Below are 22,303 nucleotides of genomic sequence, written 5' to 3' on the forward strand. Positions count from 1 at the left end.
ACAGAGTCAACACAAAGATTCTTGTAGACCTCAGTGAACCTCAGAGGATACATTTGTATGCACTGAACAGAGTTTGTCCCAAATTTTCAAAATAGGTATCTGAAGTCTGGCCTCCTAAAACTGTACTGAGACATATATGTCTGATTCATCAAAGCACTTAGCACTTTCTGTATGTGCTTAAGTGTGTGGAATTAATCAAATGCTTCAAGCTAAATGATATTTAACTGTTTTACTGAATCAAAGATCTAAATATGCAAATTAACAAGTGCCCTGTGTATGTGCCACTCTGAATGACTTCAGTGATATAACATCTCTAGTGATCGCGTAGCTATTTGATACTAAAAAGGACAGTTTTAGAAAACTTAGGTTAGATTTTGAAAATCTGGTCCCTGGCTTTGTACTTTTTGCACCTACTATTTCAAAACTGCAAAAAACAGTGAGTTCACTTTTAGCCACTGCTGTTAGTTAGGCATCACTGATCCTGACCTGAGGATGTAACAAGGTGTTCATATATCTAAATGAGGGATGTCAAATGGATTCAGCCCATGAAGCTGCCCTCTTTGGCCTGCCAGACTACTGGTATGGCCAGGAGGAATGGCCTGATGCAGAACGGCAATCAGTGGCAGGAGGATGAACAAGGACTGACACCACCCTGGTCACCCTTGGGCCACTGTGCTGGTTGCCACTGCTGCAGCCCTACCTCCCTAGCTGCTGGCACTATGTGCCACATGCTGGAGCTGGAGTTCTAAGGGGTACACAGCAGTGGCAGTTCCAACATGGGGCATGTGGTGGGGGCTGGAGCTGCTGCCACGTGCTTCGGTCCAGATCTGGAGCTGCCTCTGTGTGCTCTGGGTCTGAGCTGGAGCTGCTGTTGCAGCACGCTCCTGTCTGGAGCCAGAACTGCAACTGTGTGCCCTGGTCTGGAGCCAGAGCTGCTGCCACAGCCCAGTGCTCCAGTCTGGAGCTGGAAATGCCGCCATATCCTTCACTCCAGAGTCAGAGCTGCTACTGCCAATACAGCTTCCTTGTGCCCTAGTTCAGGGCTGGCCCCCGAAGTGTCTCCAGTCTGGATCCAGCCCAGGGCACAAGGTGAGTTTGGCATCCCTGAACTAAATGATAGCAACAGTGCCTGCAGAACTGCTGACAAACAAACAGGCTCTGTCAAGCCTGAGCTGAAAATTAGGTCCTAAGTACATTCTACTTGCTAATACCATAAGAAACAAATCATATAATTATCCAGGTTGAAAGGAAACTAGCAGGTTACTTAGTTTGTTTCTTCTCATAACAGCAGGAAAAATTTAATTATCCCTATATGATCCTTGATAAACAAGTGCCAAGTCTTGGCTTGAAAAGCACCAATGACAGTGATTACACAACATCCCTTGTAGACTGTTTTATGGCTTACCTCTTCCTGTTGTTTAAGAGGAGTCCATACTATCTTACCTGAAATATTCCTCCTGCAGCTTAAGACCACATCCCCTTGTTCAGTCTTTCTTGACCAATAACTATGATTGTTTCCTGTCTGCTGTATGACATTTCTTTACATATTTGTAAAAAATCCCAAAAACCCAGCCCTTTCCTCAGTCTTATCCTTTGTTCGAACACGCCCAGTTCTCGTAACCTTTCCTCTTAGACATTACATCCATCACCATTTTAGCATTTTTATTCCTCTTCTCTGAACTCTTTCCAGCTTGTATTTTTTAGTATGCTTTACTTGCTGCATTATCATTTGAAACGTGATCATAAAAATGCCTGTTGTCATCAATTCACAAAATGAAGGCATTCATTACAAAGAAAAACAAGGTTTGTGGTGCAGCACCATGTTATGGCACATAGCTGTATACCTTCACTATAAAGGGATGTTAAAAAAATGAAGTGTATTAGTTTTCAAGTATATAAGATAATTCATATATAACATGACTGACCTGAGTAAAATTTCACAGTGTATAATGATCAGGGATCTTGGTTTTCTCTGTTTAAAACCCACAAATTCTCTGATTTAATGGCCCCCACCCGCCCCCTGCCAATTCTCCAATTAAAATAAAACCCCCAAAATCCACATTTTTCTGTGATTAAAATGAAATGCTACTATATGCATAAAGGTCAGTTGGACATAATGTTTAATTGATACATTTACAATTATAATGCAATTTGGAAGCCTACCAGTGCCACAATCACTATAATAAAATAAATTTATAAATACCTATACATTTTGGCATTTGATTTTGGGCTTTTTATCATGGAAAATCAGAGCTCCTCCTGCTCCCTTTGCTAACCAGGACATGGGTCTAGCTGTGGCTGTGCCACCCACTGCTTTGTGGCACTGAGCAGCCCTGATGTGCAAGTGCCCTGCCCATGCCACTGCTTCTCAATCCTGACCCAAAGCCCCGCAGCCCTGCTGGTGCCTCTCACTCCCCCCACCCACAAGCCCTGGCCCCCCATGGACAGCATGGCTGGAGCAGAGCAGGGTTGGGGGGGCAGGCTTGGGAGGGAGGGGCAGCTGCCTACTGCTGCACGCACTCCTGGGGTGGGGCATGAGGGGCACATCTCCCCCCCCCTCCACACACAAATTTGTGTACAGGGTGGGTGCAGGATGAGGGCTTGGAGCCCCCCACCCTGTTGCCCTCCCCCCAGGGCCTCCATGGCTCAGTGGGCTCGACCTGGCATGTCAGGACAAAGCAGGGCCAGGCACAGCCCTGAGTCACCATGGTGAGGTGCCCTCCGTGCTGCCACCTCTGCTGCTGCCGGATGGGAAGGGGGTTGTCACGGCGGGGTCCTTGCGGAGGGCCATGATCTCCTTGAGGTCCTCTCACCGCGCTACTCTGGCCCGAGGGCACCCTCCATTCTCGCCCGCCACGTCTTGATGTAATATGTAATAGGGAGGCTGCCTTGTGTTTCCTCGGGCCTGTCAGCTCCTGGACCCCTCGTGGGTCTCCCCATACAATGGCGCTACCTAAGCGCCCCAGCCTTATTGGCTATACGTGGCTCCTACCTCCCCTGATACCACGCCCCAAGCCTTGCAGATGTAATGGACGTTGTTTGGTCTATACGCCCGCTTCCCGGGCCTCCTCTCTCATGTGGCCCACTCTGGGCTCTCTCTCTCGTGCCCCGCCTCTTGCTGGGACTCCCGTCTAGCCCACTCTGGGCCTCCCCTGCCAGTGTGGTTCCGCTTCAGGACTTTCTAGCGGGCCTCCGGTCCTATGGGCCAACCACACGGACACCCTCCCTGACTCTGGCTCCCTGCGCTGCTACTCCCTGTCCTCTCAGGGGCAACCGCAGCGCCCTGCCTTGGTCTGAGGGGGATTGCCGCACTAGCCTGCGGCCGGGCTCGCTATGCCCGTGTGCCCACACTAGGCTACTCAATAATACACAAGGGCGTTCCCCCTCTCTGGGGCTCGCCGCGCCCACACTGGGCTATTCAATAATGTACAAGGGCGTTCCCCCTCTCTGGGGGCTCGCCGCGCCCACACTGGGCTACTCAATAACGTACAAGGGCGTTCCCCCTCTCTGGGGGCTCGCCGCGCCCACACTGGGCTACTCAATAACGTACAAGGGCGTTCCCCCTCTCTGGGGGCTCGCCGCGCCCACACTGGGCTACTCAATAACGTACAATGGCGTTCCCCCTCTCTGGGGCTCGCCGCGCCCACACTGGGCTCCTCAGTAATACCGCCCCTTTCCTGGGGCCGGGGGCTATGTTCCCCCACACGCAATCCGGGGTCTCGGTCCCCGTCCGCAACCTACGGGTTGCGCCCGCGACCCACTGGCCGCGCTCCTCGCCACCAGCTGCTCGTGCAGTGGCGTGCGAGCTGCGCCTTCCCTGGCACTATACAGGGGCTATGTTCCCCCACACGCAATCCGGGGTCTAGGTCCCCGTCTGCAACCTACAGGTTGCGCCCGCGACCTACTGGCCGCGCTCCTCGCCACCAGTTGCTCATACACTGGCGTGCGAGCTGCGCCTTCCCTGGCGCTATGTAGATAATGCGCCCTCGTGGCGCTAGGGCACCCCACACTCTCTGGGGTCCCTGTGATTGAGGCCTCCTCCAACCCCTACAGCCTCGCCCAAGCCTCCGGGTGTAATAACACAAACACAAAGCAAACCACAAGCCCCTAGGCTGTAACACAAATGCAAGCCGCCTGGCCATAACTCCTCATCATAGCTCAAGCCTCCAGGGCTATCAGGAGCTGTACTTGCTACTTAGGCTCCTTCCCATCTCTCGGCCGAGGGAGCTCCTGCCTCTCCGGCTGCTGGCAGGGAACTGCCAGCCTGGCCTCAGCCCTGGGCTTTATAAGGGCCAGGCCCTGCCCCCTACAGGCAGCTGGCTCCGCTTGGTTGCTCCGGCAACCCGCAGCTGCGCTCATTACCTGAGCAAGCCTCAGCTGGGCTCGTCATGTCAGGCCAGGGTGCGGTCACTCGCTCCCTGGCAGTTTCTCCTCTATAGGAGCAGGGGTACCGAGGTGCCCTGCGACAGGGGTGCTTCACCATGGCAGCACAAGGCTCCTGGCAGTGGCAGCACTGAGCGTCCCCACCCAGCTGTGCTCTGCCGTGTCAGGTCCCACCTGCTGCAATGTGGAGGTCCCGGGGGGAGGGCAGCAGGATAGGGAGCCCCAAGCCTGCAGCAGGCAGCCTGCCCCCGACCTGTGCACAAATCTGGGGGGCACATGCCCCCCATGCCATCCCCGGGACTGTGCACAGCAGCAGGAGCTGCCCACGGCCCCACTCCCTGCCTGGGCCCAGTGGCCACGCATTCTGACCCTGGGCCCCAAGCCTCACACACCGCCCGGGCTGGCAATAACCTCAGCCCCAGCCCTGCCCAACCCCCTCCCTCCCTATGGGGGCCTCAATCCCCCCTCCCCCCCTGCAGCAGTCTCTACAGATGACTGCTGCAGCCAATGAACTGGAACAGCAACCACAATTTTTCCATGTCACTTGTGTAGTTCTAGTGACCCATCATCTGGCCTAGTCTTATGGTATGAAGGGGGCACAGAGGTCTCCTGGCGCAGCTGTTCTTCTGACAATGTTCCCCTCTCACTTCTGCAACAACACTTGGGTGGAATGGGGGCGCTCAGAGCCTTTGCACTGGAGTAAATGCAAAGCATGCAGTGCTGAATTGAGCTCATATTTAGCAATTTTCCTTAGAGTCTATAAGATTTTTAAGAGAATGTTTCAAGGACCACTTTCTGTATATAAAACCAACTAAGAAGAGTGCTACTGTTTTAGGGTCTGCAGCAGACAATATAGTGTAATGAAAATATCCCAGATCCCAGACAACCTAACAATCCCTCCCTGAAGGAAAACTGTGTTTTTCAGCTACCTTTACAATATCCGCAGAAGGAAGATTTTTTTTTTTTATTAAGTAGATCAAATAAGATAGCAGCAATTTTTAGAGTCATAAAGTGAATTCATTCTTACTCAGTTCTAAAAAAGTCAATGCGTATGTTAAGGAAATTACTTCCACTCCTCTCCCCTCTTTTCTTTAAAAGGAAAGGGTTGATTTGGTAAGCTTCTCCATCAATAACAATAACGTTTTTATTTTGAGACTATTGATGAGCTAACGGGACGTGTGCCATTTGACTAGTTTAAGATTCAATCTGCTTGTCCACCAGTGGACACGATGCTTAAATTCCAATTCTACATCTTGTAACAGATTGTTTCTTGGTCCTGTTTTTGTGCCTTTAGTATACTGAAGGGGTGGGCAACTTCTGGCTTGCGGGCTGGATCTGGCCCACAGCAAACTCCATTTCCCAGCAGCCCCTGCAGTGGCAGCTACTTCTGGCTCTGGACCCTGCCCCACTGCCCAGGCACCCCAGCCCATCTGCCCTGTACCCACCGCTGGGGGTGGGACCTGCGTGGGCAGGTCATGGCATGTGGCTGGGATGGGGCTGTGGCTGGGAGTGAGACAGGTGGGTGGGGCTTGGGAGATCCTGGGATCTTGGGGCAGTGAGAGCAGGGCTGGGAAGAGCTGCGGGCATGCAGGGAGCAGTTTGCAGCTCTGCCCCAGCCCCATACTGTCACCGCCTTAAGATCCCAGCCCTGGAGCAGCTCCCTGACCAGCTGCATGGCTCCCAGCCAGTTTCCATGGAGACCCTGGGATCATGGGGCTGTGACGGTGTGGGGCCCGGGCAGAGCCTGGGTTCAGTGGACAGGGGTACGCAGGGAGCACATCGCAGCTCTGTCCCTCACTGCCATGGCCCCGTGATCCCAGGGTCTCCATGGAGACCAACCAAGGGCTGTACAGGCAGGGGCTGCCAGGAAATGGAGTCCGGTCATGGGCCAGCTCTGCCATCTTGCCCACCCCTGGTATATTGTCTTGTATAAGCTCCTAAATTATGTCTTTTAAAAATCTTGGCTCAGTTTCAGGGGAGTCGCTGAAACCTGAAATGAGCTAGAGCTATGGCTCTATAAAGTGACTGAACGCAAAACTGAGGTATTATCTTTCATGCTCTTAGTGTACGAAGTATAGCAGAATTAGGCTAAGGAACAACAGAAATGGGAACATCAATCTTGTTTTGGCAACACAGAATCATTGTAATTGCATTTGCTTAGGTTATTGTGATAGGCATTGACTAGAAGTTGTTACTATTTCTACTGATTATTTTCTCCTAAGAAACCAGTCCCACTTTTGGAGCAATGCTGTTTAGTCAATAAAAAAAAAAAAAAGCAATTATCAGTTCCCCCACTCCAGCTTACCTCTCCTTTCTTGCTCACTGCTCTTCCCTCCGCTTTACCTTCCACCCTGTGGGGGGAGGGAATGCAAGAAGAGGACCTGCAATTGCTGTCGCCCGTTCCCATACTCTGGGGCAGGCACCAGAGGAGGCTGCAGCATTCTGAAGCGTTCCCACCAGGAATAGCATCCTGGCCAAATACATGTCCCCTGGCTGACATTCTTTCTTTATGAAATACTTCCAAGTGCATTTCACTTTGAAACATTTCAGTTGTTACGGCTATCTGGACCCAAAGCACCATTCATTTCATTGCAACTCTACAGCTGTCTACAGTAGTGGATCTCACTGTAGCATCAGAACAATGGTAGATAAAGTATTTTCATAGAGAGAAAGGCTGCTTGCAGGTTGATGGGTTTGCTTTGAAATGAGTAACAGCAATAACCCAGGAGCTGTAATATTGACCACGTGCTAGTTGTAACATTGACTAACTACCTGTACTGAATATAAATATATGTACATATATATATGGGCATATGTACAGGGGTGGATCCAGGGGGGTGGTGCAAGGCTGCAGTTGCACCCCGCTCTGATTCTTGGTCTGCCCAAAGTTTAAAACAAATTGCTTGGAAATGGCAGCAGCATTTCTATTCAGGCAGTAGCGAGGGAGTCACCTGCCTTCATGGCTCACTGTAATCCAACTGTTCCCTTCTTAACTTCTTATCCCCTAGCTCCTTTTTTAATGGTCTTGATGTTCCATTCATCAAGAAATTCTTTCTTCTGAAATTTTGCTATTAGCTGCTCCTCTTAATGTCACTCCTATTTCACGGCCCTGCAGGCTGTTTTTAACTTTACCTGAAAACAACTCAGATGAACTGCACAAAGTAGCTGACTATGGTTTCCACCGCACCAATCGCATAAGTGTGAATTTACCTCGCATATAATCAATTTTTGATATAAAAATGGTCATTGCATCAGAGTGAATTCACACATACAGAACCCGCATAAAGGGAGGGAAACGTATACTTTAAGCACATGTTTAACCAGTATGCTTTAAGCACACTGATGAACAGAGGTGAAATGCAAATCTGGGAGTAAGGTAGGGACTTCATCCACCTGAATGTTTGTATGGGGGGGGGGGGGGGGGGGGCAATTCCTATAGGAATTTTGGGGTTCTCCCACAATACAAACAACTACTAATTTTTCCATTTAACTTCAACTATTTTATTCATTTATTTAGATACATTATGTGTGTATATATAATACATGCATCAGGTATCTGAGTTGTAGCTGTATTGGTCTAGAGGAAAAAGCAATTAGGGCTCATGGTAGAGGTGATATCTTTTATTAGACCAACAAGATTGGGGGGGGGGGAGGGAATGTTGCAATTAAAATAATTTTTTTTTTGCAAAAACTGTGTTGGTCTAATAAAAGATATCACCTCTACCATGAGCCCTGACTGCTATAATACATGCACACACATATTTGTACAGGACTTGATCAGAAATCAGAGACATATTATGCTAATAAATAAGTGGCCTGAATTGTAAAAGTGTTAAGCATCCAACAGCTCCCATTGACTTTGAAGGAGAAAAGCTAATTTTTTATCTCTTACAAAGATCAGGTCCAAATTTAGGCAAACACCTTTCCTGAATGAAGATGATTCCTTAAGCTGGGGGCATTTTAGATGGCTACATATGGGTTATAGGACCCTAATTTTACACACTTTTGTTGAAATTCTGACCCCATTATAGCTCATAAGGTTTTACCACTGACAGTAATAAGGCCAGGATTTCACCTCTGATTTTAAAAATGTTGCCTCTGATTAACAATAAGAAGCCTTGCAAAATGCAGAAACAAAAAACCTTCACATTATCATCTAACTTCAAAGATCTCTACACTCCTGTACAACTGTGCAATGCTATTTTAGCCACACAACACAAGACCCTACTGTAACATTCTGAACCTATTTTAAAACAATCTCCTACAATTTATAGCAAATTTTTGTTTCTTTAGATGGTTATTCCTGCTCTGAGCATCTGCTGAACAACCTGGCAGTTTGAAAAACTAAAATTCAGTTTCCAATGTACAGAACAGTGGTTCGCAACATTTTTAGTCTCAAGGCACCCCTACATAGACTCAAAGCATCCCTCAGAAAATGCCAACTCTTAGTTTTTACTCTTTCTTTAATTACAGAAAAATAAGAGAGCAGATTTTCCTGTTGCAAACAACTCAGAGACCAGAACTATGGATTTCTATTTGAAATCTCAAGGTTTATCTTCTGAATCTTGTTTCCAAACCTAATAATGCTAACATTGTGTGGTACCCCACCTTGAAAGGATCTCAAGGCACCCTACAGTGCCAGGGCACCCTGTGAATCGCTGGTATCGAGACTACTTATGGAGTGCGTGAACACATAACACAGTCACTATAGAATATATTGCCTATATTTCATATTATAAAGGGAGCGGATACACAATACACATCCTTATGCTGAAAATGAAGACTACTTATTAACTGATTAAAAAAATTAGTGACACCCATATACCATTCCATACGTTCTTTCATAGTCAATTTCCTTCCGGGGTTGCTGTTTGCTCTGGGAAAATCAGTTTCCCTACTTCTTAATGGTCAGGTGCTATAATACACCCAATTCAGGCAGCTAGAGCTGGTCATGTGTCTGCTCCTTAACAAGAATTAAATTTACTTTGGAGTATAAACCATGGTAAATTAGTCTATGCTAATTGTGTTCTGTGCCTTCGCCATAAAGCAATCAGTTCAATTACAATGTGTTTTTTTGTTTATTCTATTTTAGAATTTAAAAAACAATATATAAGAACTTTTTATAATATTCCTAGTATCTGACAAAGTAGGTTGTTGCCTATGAAAGCTCATGAACCAGTTAGTCTCCAAGGTGCCACCGCACCCCATCTTCTGCCTCTATAATATTAGTGAAATAATGATTAAAAAATTAATTCTTCCTAATTACACGTCAAGAATGTTGCTATCAGAAACAAAAACCAGAGACCACCAAGCAATTACTCAGTGCAATAATTTCTAGTTATAAAGGAAAGCTTAGCCATATAACCAGTGTAAATTTCCACAAGCTGTTATGCTAAATTATACTGAAATCAAATTTTCCAATCAATTTTAAAGTATTCTGAACCAATTTATGAAAATGATGTATGTGATAATTGCTCTCATATTCATGGACAGGATTTATGCAAAATGCAAATAAAGGAAAGTAATTCTGCAAATAAAGGAAGTTGTTGTTATTTCTCTGAAATGACAGAAGTTGGAATTAATTTATTTGCCAAAAAGAGCATTCTACATTCTACAGTTTAACTCAGTAATCACTAATAAGTTAGGATGGCAGCTGTTGTACATGTTAAGCTAACAAATGTTACGTGACCAGAGATGACTGGCATGACATGTGGCTGTAGTTCCTTTATATAGTCATGTTCTGAACTATTTAAAAAATGTCCACAAAAAGTCCTTTAAAAGGAATATTCTCAAGCAGTTTCAGAGAACTGCTCTTATCTTATGTATCCCCATTCAGTTACATGCATATGCTAATAACATGATCATTTAAGATTTAAATTTAAAATGTGCAAATAGTAAATAAATTGCATTCTGAATATCAAGTGCTTCTCAACACTGATGTGAAGCTGGATTAATTTCACTGGAACCAGAGGGCATGTATTCTGTTTCCATAATCAAATATCTGTTCAACCTTTCGTATTTATGAACATAAATCTGAACATATACCCATAGGTACAAAATGGTTTATTCTGTAGCCAAATTATTAGGCTGAATCTGAACTGCAGTAATAAAATGAATGTCTTTTATCCTTATACTCAAGTACTGCTAGCACATTTTTGATTGATTCAAAATTTTCAATAATCTTTTTCTAACTCTTACCTACATATTTGTTATACTGATAAAAACTTGTCCATTTGTTGCTACCATCACATACCTCTAAAGTAGTTACAAATGAAGCCACTCACTATTCTAAGGATTCAGTAGGTCTTAATGTTGCATGATTTACAAAACAAAACTGTTCCTACTTCATAACATCACATTAATGAAAAACAGTTCCTAATTTGATTTCTGTTAGGTCATTTCGGTAACAGGTTTATTACCCTAAAAGCAGCTAGAAAAGCTATTTATAGATAACAATGTGCTAGTCTCTTATTTTTCATACAAAAAGACCCGCATTTGATAAATTTTTCATTTAAAGTTATTCAGTGCTGTATGATCTAATTTCTTCATTAGGTAACACTGAGTCTCTTTTCTGATTAGATGAGTATCCAAGTGAAAGGAAATCATCAGACTTTCAGTTTTCACTGGGAGGGAGTAAGCAGGGTGGGTCTCATTTAAATCAAACTGATTTAAATCATTAATTAAATCACTGGTCAGGAAGCCTCGGTTTAATCACTTTTTTCTACAAAAGGTACATTCTTGTTGTTTGATATAACCTTCATTAAAATAGTCCCAAACAGGGTCTCTTTTACGGCCTGGCAAGCCTGCTCCCATAATAGGTTTCCCTTCTACCATACCATTTCCGCACTAGATCTGAACTCAACGGAGTGGCTATACTCAGAAACTTACCCCTCAAGACTTCTGGAATATTCTGCTCAAAATGTTTCTCTTTTGTTTCTACTGCCCCTCCCTCCTTGCATTTATTGCCAGACTCCTCCTCCTTCCCCAGATCTACTCCACCCCCAACAATCCTCTATTCATTTAACTTATTGAAACTTTGCACTATTAGAGAGATGTAAGGGCTTAACTCTGTGTACATAAACTTGCAGAGAGACAAGAGGACTGATGGATAGGTAATCAGAAGGGCTGTGCAAAGCTTCAGTCCCTGATTTGATTCGGTGGAGATTTGGCCCGATTTAGTGGCCAAATCTCTGAATCCGAACTGAATCAGGAGACCCTTTAATCTCTCCAAATCGAATCGGAACCCACCAAATCAATTTGGAGAGATTCAGAAAGATTCGGACATAGACACAGCTTTAAATGTTTTTTCTGCATACCTCAAGGTACCAGGTGGCTTGTGAATGCTACAATGCTGGGGCAGATGGAGCATCCCACAGGAGTGTGGGGGCTCCCCAGTGTGCTTGGCAGCAGACCTGGAAGTAGATCAGAAGCACTTCCAGTCTACTTCCAGGTCTGCTAGGGAGTGTGTGGGGTGCCTCTCCAGCTTGACAACTGGTGCCCCCTGGGTCTAGGGGGGCACCTGGGGTCCCCCCCATGGCCGATCACCGAGCTGGGGGGGAGGGGGGGGAGGGAGAGGCACTTCCAGAAGTACTTCCGGTCCATTTCCAGGTTCGCTGCCGAACATGTGGAGGGCTCCCCCCGCACTCCTGTGGGATGCTCCATTCACCCCAGGATCGCAGTGATCAGAAGCCACGCCTAGTACCTTGAGGTATATAGAAAAAACTTTTAAAGCTGTGTCTATGTCCAAATCACCGATTCTCTGAATCAGCATTGAATCTTCAGATTTGGATTTGGCCAAATCAAATCGGGGACAGTGATCTGAATCAATGAATTGAATCACTGTCCCTGATTTGTGCCGAATCCGAATCTAACAGGGCTTGCTTCGCGCACCCCTAGTAATCAGGTCTGTTATATCTCATCTTCATATACTGCTGTTAACAAGGATGTACCTCTGAAGACACAAATCTACAGTTGAGACCTGAAACTAAGTATCACAGAGATGTTTAATGGGATCTTCTAGACTGAGCACTGAGTCCTGTTGGGTAGAGTGGGTTTTTAAAATTTTTACTAATCTATAGAGAAGCCTCTGAGAACCCCATAAGATTGGGCCCTTGATATAGTCTACGGCCTCTTGTGACCTTTTTAGAAAAGTTTTATGACTAGGTTACATGAATATATTGTCTCTTATAGTATATAATTAGAAGTTATAATCCCTAGTCCATAACAATATCTTTGAGCTGTAGCATATCATAAATTAAAATTATCTTTATATAGGTTGTTTTTTTAAAGCATCTTAAGAAAAAAATACAACCACATAAAAAAATCTGATTTAAATTTAAAATCCATTTTTTTATTTTAAAAAAATCATTGATTTTTATCCTCCCATGGTTGAGAGAAATGTGTGATGTTGGGATGAGATTTGGGCACTGGTCCGAAACTGAAATTTTCCTTTCAAGGTCAATTCAGTAAGGCCTTGCCTGAGAGATCACTGCTACAGAAATTAGGCTATTGTAATGTTAGGCCCTGATTAAAGAATTTCTCATGGTACATTCATACTAAAGTTGCATGTGGAAAATTTAAAAAGATGTGGCCATATCTTCCTAGTGATGTTTTAACTGTCTTTATACTAAGGGTCTAGGTAGGGGCTATATAACTGTAACTGAAGAACAGGGTTATACACTGGTTCATCACATTTAACTGTAGTCTTATCAGCATTAAGAGCAAGGTTTGGGGAAAGTCATCCTTCCTTTGAACGCTGTGTTGTATTCATAGTTGTACAGCAAAATGTCATGCACTCCTCTTCTTCAGGTGCACATTCTAGATCAGAGGTGGGCAAAATGCGGTCCAGGGGCTGGATGCGGCCCGCCAGGCCATTCTATCTGACCCACCGGGCCCCTAAAAAATTTAGAAAATTAATACTTATCTGCTCCTGGCTGCCTATCATGCGGCCCTTGATGGCTTGCCAAAACTCAGTAAGCAGCCCCTCGCCCAAAATAATTGCCCACCACTGTTCTAGATCATCTCTAATATATGCATTAAGTTCTAATATATGCATTGAGTGTAGCAGGTCTTGCATCAAAAAATTTACACTCCAAAGTCAGACGAGACAAAAGATGTGTAGAAGCCTAAAGAAGAGCTCTTCTAATTGCCTTTTACTCCTTCTCCTAAACTGCGCAAAGGAGAAGACAAGTGACTGAATAGTAGCTCCTATCTGGAAGCATCACCAAAATGCGTCTTTAGAAGGAGAAAGGGAGGACCCGACACATGGGGATTGGGATTGGTGAATACAACGTTGAATGAAATAAAGCTCATAGATCAGTGGTTTTCTACCTTTTTAGATTCAAGGTACTGCTCAGAAAATGCCAGCTCTTAGTTTTCACTTGCTTTTTGCCTAAAGAAAAATAATAGAAACAAAACTTCTGTTGAAAAGGACTTGGAGGCTGTGTCCAGATGAGCGCGGCTGTGCAGTATGTGGCACTGCAACACATCTGTAGCACCACACGCTGCACATTCAGTTGTTCCCTGTGCTGCAAGGCAGCAGCACAGGGTTTGTTTGTTTGTTTTGATCCTGAGAGATCCCAGGGTCAAAAAAACACCGCGCAAAAAAAGATGCGGAGGGGTGCATGCGGCGGCTGGATCACTGCTGCTGCAGCACCAGGGGGCCCCCAGGACCTCAGGTAAAGCTGCTGGGGCCACTGCTGGCCCCAGCCTCCCCTATCCCACCCAGGGTAACCTGTCACACGCCAGAGGGCACGTGGCACAGGTGTTTCCTGGGGACAACTAGCAGTGGCGCAGGGAAACAAATGCCCACGCTCATGTGGACACAACCAGAAAGACCACAATAGGTCAGAACGTTTGTAACACCAGGGACTCCTGTTTGAAATCTCTGGGTTTATCTTGTGAATCACGTTTTCACATTTAAGAGTGCTAACAGTGCATGGGACACTGTGGCACACTTGAAAGGATCTCAAGGCATCCCAGGATACTGTAGTACCCTGGTTGAGAATCGCTGATATAAATAAGAGAGACACGAGTTCACGCGTCTGTGCTTACCTGTCATGAGTCCTCATAAAGTCCCAGAACTTCTTAGTGCCATTCTGAAAAACAAACCAAACCACATGAAGGAAATGGGTTCCAAATAAAAACTGACCACAGTTAAAATCAAACACCAGTTTAGTAACAGTAACTTCCTGTATAGCTTGCCAAGACAAGCTGAGACATACTGCTTCAGTTTTTACCTTAACCGATCTGAAAACTACTTCGTCATTTTCAACGAAGCTTGAGAAGGAATTAAAGTCCCTATCAGCAGCAGATTCATGCAACTCAATTTAAGGTGCTTAAGCTCCATGCTGCAATGTTTAAAACCCACCCCTAGCCTCTCACTGTAGAGTCCATTAGTGCACTGCCAGGCATGCCCAGAAGTGCAGCTGTCTTTGCAGGGCTGAGCAGCTTGGCATCTATATCTCATCTAAATCCTTTTGCAATACAACGATGAAGTATTCCTCTGCCTAAGACATCTGACAGCATTCTGCTCACCAAAAATCAGAGTGGTCACAGCCACTTTCATTCAAAAACACTGGCGGCAGGGTGGTACCACCACCTACCTTATTATAATAATTTGGTAGTCTATACCTCCAGAAACAGGACTCCAATGATTCAAGCCTGTCCCCATCCTCTACCTTCCAAAACACTGCCCTACCCATTAGAACACCTTAACTACTAGATGTGTTTTAAAAGAGGATAATGAGAAAGTCTTCTGTTTTCATAAGCATAGATATTTATATAAAACTTAGGGCTGTGGACTTCACCCCAGAAACTAGAAGACTACAAGTTGGGAGTTGAGGTGCTCAGTGTGGATCCAACCCTCTATGGTTATCTACTGCTCTGTAAAAACAAAGGGGGAGGGGAGGGAAGAGGAACACGTGCAAATCACAGTGGCAACTAGCAGGCTCCCTTTCTCAGCTATTCTTGTGCCCTCCTTACTTCAGTTTCTTCTGCCACTTCCCTCGCTGCCAATTGTGTGCTGATGCCACCAGTGAGGGGGAATCAGCAATGACTGGAATAGGTGGGAGGCATAATGGTACCCAACTTTACGATGGTTGGGCATGAACCCACAAGATTTCGGAAATGCTAGCCTAAAGTACATGTGTTAGTACACTTCAGCTACACTCAACACAAGATTTATCATTTCTATCAACTTAAATACACAAGCCAGGTTCCTTGCGCAAAGTGGAGAAGATCAACTGTAGTCATTAGAGCTTTGTCAATTTGCATCAGCTGAAATATTGCCAAGAGATTTATCTCCTTAAATCACAGTTTAGGTTTATGTAAAAAATTGAGAGTTCTCGGAAGGAAACTCTTGGTAACCGCCTCTCTTCTATCAGAAAGGCAAGAGAGAGGCCTGTTGAAAATGTGATTATCTAAACAATGCCTGAAATAAAAAGTAGCACATAAGCAAGAAAAGAAAAATTATCAGGACCCACTTGTAAATGTGGAGGAAGAAGAAACAGAACATCTGAGTGCTTTCCGGCAGGTGAATAAGAATTTAAGACTCGCAAGCAGGAGTGGTGAAGGAAAAAGTGAGCTCAGTTGGTGAAGGTGTCACCCAGTATAGACAGGGTCTTTCAGCTCCATTACAGATGTCAGGGTCACTGAATACAGAACAGCTGGTGGGGATTAGATAACAAGCACGTTGGTTCAGAGATTAAGCTCCTGAGCTTTATGAGTTTACCAAGCTTTTTGAAAGAATGACCGTTTGCCTGCTAGCTGGGCTTTCCTTCATTCCCACAGCTCTAATTATAAAACAGTTGTTCACCTCAGGAGAAACTCTAGTCTACCATCCTTCAATGTGTGCACATAACTCCTATTAGCTTCAACAAGAGTCACATGCACAGATCAAAGGGAGACGACTTTAGTTTTGAAATACAGTATAATGTTGAAAAAAGCAATATAGATGTGTGAATAGAAAGATTAAAAACCTTCATTCATCATACAGCCAACCTTGTCTCACCCAGGGATAAGTGCAGAAAAAGACTGTTGAAAACACTATGTACCAGAGCAGTTTCCACTAAAACTTAATGGGATGGCTCACTGCTTTATAGCAAGAAAATATTTAACGTATTAACTCTATGGGGTCATCTCACTCCATTTGCAGGTTAAGCTCATCCATGGGACTGGAAACTGAGAACTTGTATTCATGCTTGTATTCATGGCGTATCCTTGCTATTATCCAGTGGTATGGTTTGCCTCTTGTTGCATGTGATAAGGAAAATTTGTGTATTTTCGGAAAATAATGGGTACAGGATATAATAAGGAGATATACCAGAGGTCAGAATCATCTGCACCTGCCTTTAATTGACTTCTCAGTGCTAGCTTTCCCATGCCTCAAAGGCAACACTCAGTCAATGGAGCCATGTCCACATTCATTCTCCCAATGCTGCTTCTCACCTCAGGAATCTCCTTTAGGAAACATGGCTATTCAGACTATGGATGGGCAGAAGAAAGCTTGAATTCTTGCTTACATGACCTGAATTTAGACAGTTAATTCCTGCAAAACTGCAGAGATGAGGCCAACGGGAGCAGCAATCCTTTTGGCTCTACATTCTTTTACCTGGATGATATGGGGCAGAAGGTTTCTCACACAGTTCAGGATAATTATACCTTGGAAATGGCACCACACTGTCCCATGCCCAAACCCAACTGAGATCTAACAGATTAGAATCTCTGCTCCCCAGGGGTATACCTCATTAACAGTAAAGAGATCTGGCTCAGAAATGATGTGTAATATCTTTAATATAACATAAAAGAAGGAATTTTAGCAAAAAAGGAGTTGAATGGAACAGGAAATGCGTATTGTGTATGCAAATGACTAATTTGCGAACAGGTAGCTCATTTGCTAGACTGTGAATAGACAGAAAGATTTACTTATTATTAATGATTCCCTTAATGTAAAGAACCAACACCATAAAAGGGTTAATTTGCATTGAGTCCTTCATGATACTGTTTATCATCATGCCCTGATCAGATAGTTTTGACTATCTTCTGGCTACATGTGAATAATAATCTATTTTATATGATCAACCTGCACCTGTCCAAATAAATAAATCAATATACAAATGAAACATTCTAACATCCCATTGTTTACAGTGGCAGAAGCCCAAAAGAGCACCGTTCATGCCTATTGTCCAAGTCTACGGTAATTTGAACCCAACTGTATGGAGTTGAGTTTCTATTGTGCCTAATGCCTGGTTCTTTGCTAACAGACTAGTACGAAGGTTGCTAATTATTAATAGCATGTAAACAGTTACCAATGGTTCCTATGCTGCTTTATGTACGTTACAGAACATTAATTCTGCCCAGCTTACTATAACTTTGTTAAGCAGCATGTAGTATCACTGTCTTGATTTATCTGTCTTCTGTTTAACCTGAAATATATACTCACTACAGAAAATGGTGTATCGTTTCATACAGTTAAAAGTCATCTCATACTATTTATCAAATAGTTTCAGTCTATTTAAGTTCCACTGATGAAGTAGTAATATTTATTCTTGCTTCTCAATATGTATGCAAATAATACCCTTCTTGTTCTGCTACCCCGATGCTGTCGACAATTTTAGCGTTTACACTGAAAGCACTGATAAGCATGTGTGATCATCCCAACAGAACTGCAGTCTCTCCAGTCTCACCATGAACTGCAAAAATACCCCAAATGCTTTCATTTTATTAAAATACTTAACATTGATTAAAAAAATACTTATTTCTAAAGTTTCTCAAAGGATGGTGTTCCAAATATCACTACGTGAAAAGAGTACCTGTAAAAATCAGATTATAAAAATCTACAGGCTGATGTGTAAAAGAAATGGGGTTATTATTTATTCACATTTAAACAATTAGTCTTAAAATAAGAAATGTGTCCTACAATGTCTTACGGAAGTAAAGATATGTGCAGTGTATTATGTTATGTCTTTACCTGTTCAGAGAAGCAGCTCTGTCATTCCAACAATATCCTATGATACCATACAGTATTGGACCCAGTAAACCTTTCAACACAAAGTCATCATGCTCCCACTTTATACTTAGTGATCGGGCTCCATCACGGTGCAATACGCATACTGTATGCACAAGTGCAGCAAGTCAACAGAGTCGTATTCCAAGAGAAGCTGTATGTGAGAGAACTCCAGTCTCATATTACAGGGAAGAGATTATTTACATAGGCAAAAAATAAATATAGTCTGTTTCTTCCTGGAAAAGCAAGTATGAATGAGACCTCCAATACTGTGAAAAACAATTGTCAAATATAAATATACTGTTATAAAAAACAAACAAAAACAGACCCAAAAATTATGGTAATGCATAAATTGGGGGCAGCCCTTTTTTTAAAATAAAAAACAAACAAACCAAAACCCTCCCCAAAAAAGCTTTCACTGGGAAAAATCCAAATATTAATCAATTTAGCATTTACACAAAGAAACTGAAATGAAGTAGTTCTTTAACCCTTTTAAATATGAAATGAAATTTATGGCTCTAGGCATCACAATACCAAAGGCATAGGTCCGGATCAATCGTGGAAACTGAGCAGCAGTTCAGATGCTCAACTCTGAAATTCCAAGGGCGTGATGCCTAATTTCTTTAGGCTCATCTGAAAAATCACAGACAGAAATAACTGTTGCTTGCCTGACTAGAACAGTTTGCCCGTGGAAGAAATGTTATTTAAATCAAAGTTTCTATGGTTTCCAGGAGGAGGAAGGGCTAGGTGGGAACAGGAGAGGAGAATGACGGTAAAAATATACTCCAAGACGAAACCACACCTGTTCCTGGCAAACTTCCATTTACCCATGCCATTTTGGCCTCTCGGCTTGTGCATTTGAAAGGGACAATACTCAAAGGCCCTAATCCCCAAACAATAGAAACTTTTCCATTGATTCTAGCAGGCTTTGATTCAGGCCCTTGGCTTTATGGAAATGTTCCTTATTTTCCCTCATGATTACCTGTTTTTCCTTGTGTTAGACTTACACAGGCCCTGAAAACATACACAAATCCCAAAGAAATATATATAACAACTGGAATTAAGCCACTTTTGAGCCCATGTACACACGCATTCTTGTTTAACTTCCTAGATAATCTGTATTCTATGTGGTTGTGTGTGCATGTATGTATAAAATGATGACAAAATACACTATGTATAATGTAATTTGTCATCATTTTATACATACATGCACACACAATTATTTTTAATGATAAAATAATGTTTCCAGGCAATATAGTTTTATGAATGCACAGATTTAAGTCAGCAGACAAGGTTCTTTGGGTAAATGTGATATCTTTTATTAGACCAACTAAATAGTTAGAAAAATTGTTCTTTTCAAGCTGTTGGGCTCAAACACCTTTCTTCAGGCAGAGGGAGAGTCTGCTGGTGTTTTGTGTGCTCTCCTGGGTAGAATAGAAGCCAAAATGCAGGTCTGTGAAAATGCAAATCCTGGCAGTGAGGATCAGAGGGAATGGGAGACAATAGGTATGAGACAGGTAGGTGGGGGGAATGTAGAAGGGGCGGGGGGATGCAGAACAGGTTTAAGTCTTTTCTCTCTTTCCTTTCCTACCCAGATTTCATATTGTGAGAAAGTGTGAGGGGGAGGCGATATTACACTGCCCCTCCCTTGCAATCCCACTGAAACAGAGGGGATTGACCATAGGTGTAAAAGAGAAAAATCTGAACCCTTACCTACCCCAAAGTTGGGACGCACTGTATTTTTGGATCTTTTATAACATGAAATGTTTAGCCGCATATAACCAACACGGATCACGTTACAGCAGTGTTTTCTTCCAGCACTTACAAGGTCATTCGAAAACCAAACTTCTAAGAGACTGCACCAGTTGTCATTAACTGAAAGCCTTTGACCCTTCGTATTGAACACTCGGTCAGCTTTGTTTCGGGGGGGGGGGGGGGGGGGGGGGGGGAATGGAAGGCTTGTGCAGGAAGGCAATGGGACCCTGGGAGCCTTGTTAACCCCACTGCTTGCCTGGTCTGCTATGCTGCTGTAAAATAAGTTTTGAAAATGTTATATTAAAAAGAAATAAAACAAAATTCTGTACAGCGTAAAGTCAAGTTAGGATGGTTAATTTATTGATTTCTTGACTCCTTGATAAAAATATTTTCACAATGTAACATTTCGCCACAGGAGCTGGCGGAGAACTGAATGAAAATTAAATTACAACAGAATCCACCTACCCTAGTCTGCCTACGCTAAACAAAAAAAAATCCATGTTAAAATAACTTAAACTAGCAGAAACTGTATTATCAGTGACTCTGTGCCCAAGACTTTTCCTCAAATCTGAACACATGTAAACTATGGTATGGAAAAAACACATTCCACTCTACACCAAGTATGTAAAACCCATCTCAGGGTCTTCGTATCCCAAAGACCTCTGGTGGTCTATGAATAATTACACTGATGGTTTTAATCCACAGTTTCCACTGGACACACTTCCACATCGCAAAATAATTCTCAGAACTGCCTATATGGGTCGCAGTCTGAGTAGAGATGGCAAGAACTGACTGGGCCATAAAGACTGAACTATTTTCTCTTTTCAGAAGACCAGTGCTGTGGCATGCTGGCCTGGCACTGCAGGAAAGCTTGTCCTGCCTGGCCTCTGTATGATGCCTTTAACATGTTAAATGTTATGGAATTGCTAAATTCTATTATACTGTACATCTAAAATCTGTCCTAAACATTCACAGATATAGGACTGAGTTCTTCTCTCAGTTACTCTGGTGGAGATTTACTACTGCCTAAAGCAATCAACCAATCAATCCAGATTTCCTCTGATTTAAATGAGGGAAAAAACTTGGCAAATTATAATCCCTGGCAGACAACAGAACAATGGTGCAACTGAGATCAGAGGAATTTTATGCCCTGCTCCAAGTAAGATGCCTCCTGCCACGCATGTCTGGCATAGCAGGAAACACAATGTTTGGGATTGGGCATAAAATTCCTCTGATCCCAATCATACCACTTCTGAGCTGCCCCGGCTTGATCCTGTACATCCTGCTTCTGATGCCGAACTCAGTTCCTGTCTCACTCCTGCTGATCATCATCATCAACATGGGGGTGCTATACATTCAATTCATGGCATCACACAAACGAAACACAAAGATGTTCCACATATTGTTGAATATCTTTGTGGCTAGTTTGCAACAATGTTACCATTTGTAGTGTGATTAACCCCCTAATCTCACCATAACTGGAATGTGTGCCAGGGCCTCGTTTTTAACAGTATAAAATTCACTTTTTTCAAATCACATTTAGCCACAGTTTGTTCAATAATTTGGGGGGGGGGAGGGGGTTGCTTTGATACATCTATCTTATTTAACAATCATGAAAGCTACTGATTGATCTCTGTTTATTCATAGGCACTGACTTTGTTTTTTTGCTGGTGGGAGCTTGCAGATGTAAAGCACCTCCCCCCACCAAAAACCCAGCACTTTACTTTAAAAAAGATGCGTTCCATCACCGCGAATGCTCAGAAAAGGCAGCGTGTTACTTTGACCTGGCTCTGCAGTGTCTACAAAGATTGAGCGCTTTAGTAGGGGGCTTTTAGAGCTTTTATCTAATAGCTGGCTGAATCAACTTTAGCTAAAAGCACCAAAAAGCCCCAATGAAGTGCCCAATCTTTACAGGTGCTGCAGAGTTGGGATGAAATAACACACCGCTTCTTCCAGTACAGCGTTTTTTTTTTTAAATGTGTGCAAGCGTGGCTCTGTGGGTGCTGAGCACCTGATTTTTATTTATTTATTTTTTTTGCTGGGTGCTTGAGCCCTAGAGCACTCCCAGAGTTGGCACCTATGTGTTTATTCACAGAAAGCTGGTGCTTGCACAGAGGATTACAAAGCTTCCATGCAACATATAGTACTGTTGATCTGTCA

At 43.6% G+C, this 22,303-nt stretch overlaps 1 protein-coding gene across 2 annotated transcripts in view; it reads right to left on the reverse strand.

The window, feature by feature from the left end:
- Nucleotides 1-22,303, reverse strand: part of NUDT14 (nudix hydrolase 14) — an 87,347-nt gene that overhangs the window by 35,740 nt on the left and 29,304 nt on the right. The window contains exons 2-3 of one of the 2 annotated variants that reach the window (XM_019480012.2): nt 14,437-14,480; nt 13,714-13,774 (exon numbers count right to left, since the gene is read on the reverse strand). In XM_019480012.2, the coding sequence (XP_019335557.1) occupies nt 13,714-13,774; nt 14,437-14,443 (68 nt within the window). In that variant the 5' untranslated portion in view covers nt 14,444-14,480. The remainder of the gene's footprint in view (nt 1-13,713; nt 13,775-14,436; nt 14,481-22,303) is intronic. The other variant, XM_014598760.3, reaches the window with a different exon arrangement.

This window comes from Alligator mississippiensis, chromosome 2 (genome assembly GCF_030867095.1).
Source record: "Alligator mississippiensis isolate rAllMis1 chromosome 2, rAllMis1, whole genome shotgun sequence".
NCBI lineage: Eukaryota > Metazoa > Chordata > Crocodylia > Alligatoridae > Alligator > Alligator mississippiensis.